The sequence below is a fragment of the Syzygium oleosum genome, unplaced genomic scaffold (genome assembly GCF_021117445.2).
Source record: "Syzygium oleosum isolate NSW1041296 unplaced genomic scaffold, Sole_v2.1 Sole_v2.10, whole genome shotgun sequence".
NCBI classification, from domain to species: Eukaryota; Viridiplantae; Streptophyta; class Magnoliopsida; order Myrtales; family Myrtaceae; genus Syzygium; species Syzygium oleosum.
The window spans coordinates 6590430-6593621 of NW_026607494.1; the positions used below are offsets into that span (position 1 = coordinate 6590430).

The 3192-nt window shown below is 40.3% G+C and overlaps 1 protein-coding gene across 1 annotated transcript; it reads left to right on the plus strand.

The window, feature by feature from the left end:
* Positions 1-312: 312 nt before the first annotated feature.
* Positions 313-974, plus strand: LOC130139152 (uncharacterized). Its single transcript, XM_056315578.1, has 2 exons — positions 313-444; positions 579-974. Exons 1-2 carry the CDS (start codon positions 360-362, stop codon positions 839-841), a joined length of 348 nt encoding a protein of 115 aa, XP_056171553.1. The 5' UTR covers positions 313-359; the 3' UTR covers positions 842-974.
* Positions 975-3192: the final 2218 nt, after the last annotated feature.

Here is a 3192-nt window from a genome sequence, read left to right on the forward strand (position 1 = left end):
AGGCGTATAAATGGTGGGGGCAGATTTAAAGAAAATAACAATAATAAAGCCAAAAATTCGAAGACCTACTGTTAGAAGATGTTTGACTTCTGACTATTCTATGTGCCCAGCCTTCTTCGAAGGAGATCGTGCTATAAATAGAGGGTGGTACATCAGTTCATCTTCAGCCCTCCTCCAATATATTCTCGAAATTTTTTCGAACAAATCGAAGAATTTAAAATTTCTCCAAATTCCTATTCGAAGCAAGCACCATGAAGGTAACATCGCGAGAAAATCATGAATTGATTCACCTTATGTCGCATGCTGATTCACCTTCTTGATCTGTTTTTTTCAAGCAGAAGATCGTGATCAAGGTGTCTATGAACGGTGACACCTCAAGTTTCTTTTGTTTCTGCCCAAAAGACCCTCAATCTAAAGCTTTGAAACTTACGGCTGGCTTTTCAGGTGATTGCTAGATGCTTCTTCTATATCTCGATGACCAATTAGGTGCATCTTCTATAAATTATTTTAGGTGTTGCGAGACGAAGAAAAGAACCTCTTTTGATTTCAAAATCGATCCGTGTTGGTTTTCACCCCAGGAGTTCAATCCGTGAAACTGATGGGCGACAAGGACCAGATCGAGGTGACCGGAGATGTCGACGCAGTGGACCTCAACACTAAGCTTAGGAAGAAAGTCGGGTTCGCGGAGATAGTCTCAGTGAGCGAGGACAAGAAAAAAGAAGAGGAGAAAGAGAATACTGATGACACGAAGGAGGTGCCGCCCGTCATATGGCCGTGCCCGCAGCGTGAAATAGTCTACCTCGGGGATCCATACCCCGGGCCCGGGTGCTGCCCCATGTAGGATCGACGATGAAATGATGACTTATATAAGAGTACAACATCAATGTGATGAGTTTTTTTTACGCGAGCAATTTTGGAAAATGAATAAAAATCTAATTGCCTGTTTTGATCGAAATCGAACTGTGTGATCGTGCTATGACCAAGACTAGTCCTCTCTGATTTTGACTTTGCTGGAGTCTCCAAGATAAAGAGTACTGAAATCATGACCAATATTTTTTTATATGCAGATGAATGACGAGGTACCAAATATATTAAGTGTGTCTTGACGTGGAGGCTAATGAGCTATCGCTAAAACTCCATTTGTTTCGCGAAAAATGTAGCATTTCTGAAAAATATTTTCTAGGAAAATGACAATATTTTCGAGTGTTTGGCTGAAACTTGAAATTGATCTGAAAAATATTTTTCGTTATTTTGTATGGAAAATTAGATTTGATTTTCTTAAGGAAAATTATCAAAATATTCGAAATTTTTAATTATTTTTATTTTATTTTTTATTTTTATTCTTTTCTTTTCTTTCCTTTTTAATTATTTACTTTTCTGTTCTTTTTCTTTTATCTTCTTCTTCGGCCGAGTAATGACTGGCGACCGGCCATAGGCGAGGGATGAGCCTCGCCACAGGCCGGTGAGGCTCGAGCTCGCCAGAGGTCCGCAAGGCTTGAAGCTTGCCCAATCTAGCGAAAATAAGAAAGAAAAGGATCAAACACGCACTACCGCCCGTCTTCTTAGCTTTGCAAACATGCACCGCCATTCGTCCCACGTCGCACGACCACCGCCACCATACTCGTTGTATCTCCCCACCACCACGATCGACTGCAAAATAGGAACAATTCGACGCCACCGCCGGATTCTCTATATTCACAGCCGCTGCCGCCGCCGTTTGCCACCACCATTTTCTTTGCTACAGTCCAACACCCGCAAAACAGCCACCAGTGACCACCGTTCACAACCCATAGCCGCCACCAACCTCGTTATCAAAGGTCGCAAACCCCTACCACCACCACCCGAAACCCAACCCTTTACCTCCATGGATACCACTTGAAACAAGCAGCCACGCACTCCATACCAAACCTGTCAACAATCACAAAACAGAGAAAAGGCGGCGAGAAATTTCCGCAGTCAAGGTTGATCAGTCATCTAGAATTCTAGAGAAGTGTGGCTTTCCATGATTTCTAGCGTCAAACTGAGTTTGTGTGGCTTGCCATAGCTGAGTTGTTACCTAAAATTAAGAGATGATTCTTGCTGTGAACGACGAAGTAGGGGAAATAACAGATGAAAGATAATGAACAAGGAGGAGTGAGCTAGGACCGAAAACATGAGCAAATAGTTGGGCTCAAACCAGGTTCAAACACCGGAAGATACTATCGTTTTTCTAGAAAATGATTTCTTGGTGCACATTTTCAAGAAATGTCAGATTTTTCATGAAATAAATCAGGCATAATAATGTTAACATAGTAACATGTATACCCCACATGAGGATGGGATTTGGTCCCCCTACATTCTTTTCGTTCGTATCTAATCATCCAGATATTTTTAGTACGATGAAGCTCTTTAGATTGGTTTGTGCAATTATGTCGAATTCCATCAAAATGTACATGGGAGAGAATCTACTATGCATACCCTTATGGTTACCTCGGCAAAGGCCGTTCGTTCTTTCCGTGGGGTGGTGAGGCGAGTAGGTATTACATGCGCCATGCGTAAAAAGAATAAGCGGCCATACGTCACCTTTTCATTTAATTGCACAAATACAAAGCTTGAGGATCAAATTGCACAAATAAAACAAGTCAGAGGATAAAATTCATTGATACACATAGGTATAGCCGTATACCTATGATGACTTGATTTCATTTCAAAATGGTAAACGTCCCTTTTATTTTCGCTAGCATATCTAATATCGATTTCATTTAACCATGCTTAATTGCACAAATATATATGCAGACATGAGTTCAGAAAAAGAAAAAAGGAAAAAAGGAAAAAGGAAAAGGCGAAAATAAAAAAGGAAAAAAATTCAGAAAAATTATTTAAAAATTATAAAGATTGTTCACGTTAGCGGCCGACCGTGTCACGTAGAATAGTCGGCATAAACGTCAGGGGTTTCAGCCAATTTCGGCTGGAAGGACTACATTAGCAAATTGTCTAAAGGTTTATGATCAAATTGGCCAAAGTGAAAGGTTTGGAACTGAATTGGCACAAGTGCAATAAGTTAAAAAAAAATTTGGTAATCGTCCCTTTACCCTCAGGCATCATGCTAAGTAGAACCGTTAATTATTTCAGCTAATCTAAATAATATGTAAAGCATTTCTATCTAAAACTGGGTGACTCTGAGAATGAATCAGATTATCACATTGCTTCGAC

Excerpts from the sequence above, each read along its gene's own strand:
- LOC130139152 (XM_056315578.1), top strand. The coding sequence starts at position 360 with ATGAACGGTGACACCTCAAGTTTCTTTTGTTTCTGCCCAAAAGACCCT. Across the intron at positions 445-578 it reads ACTTACGGCTGGCTTTTCAG|GAGTTCAATCCGTGAAACTG; the intron begins GTGATTGCTAGA and ends TTTTCACCCCAG.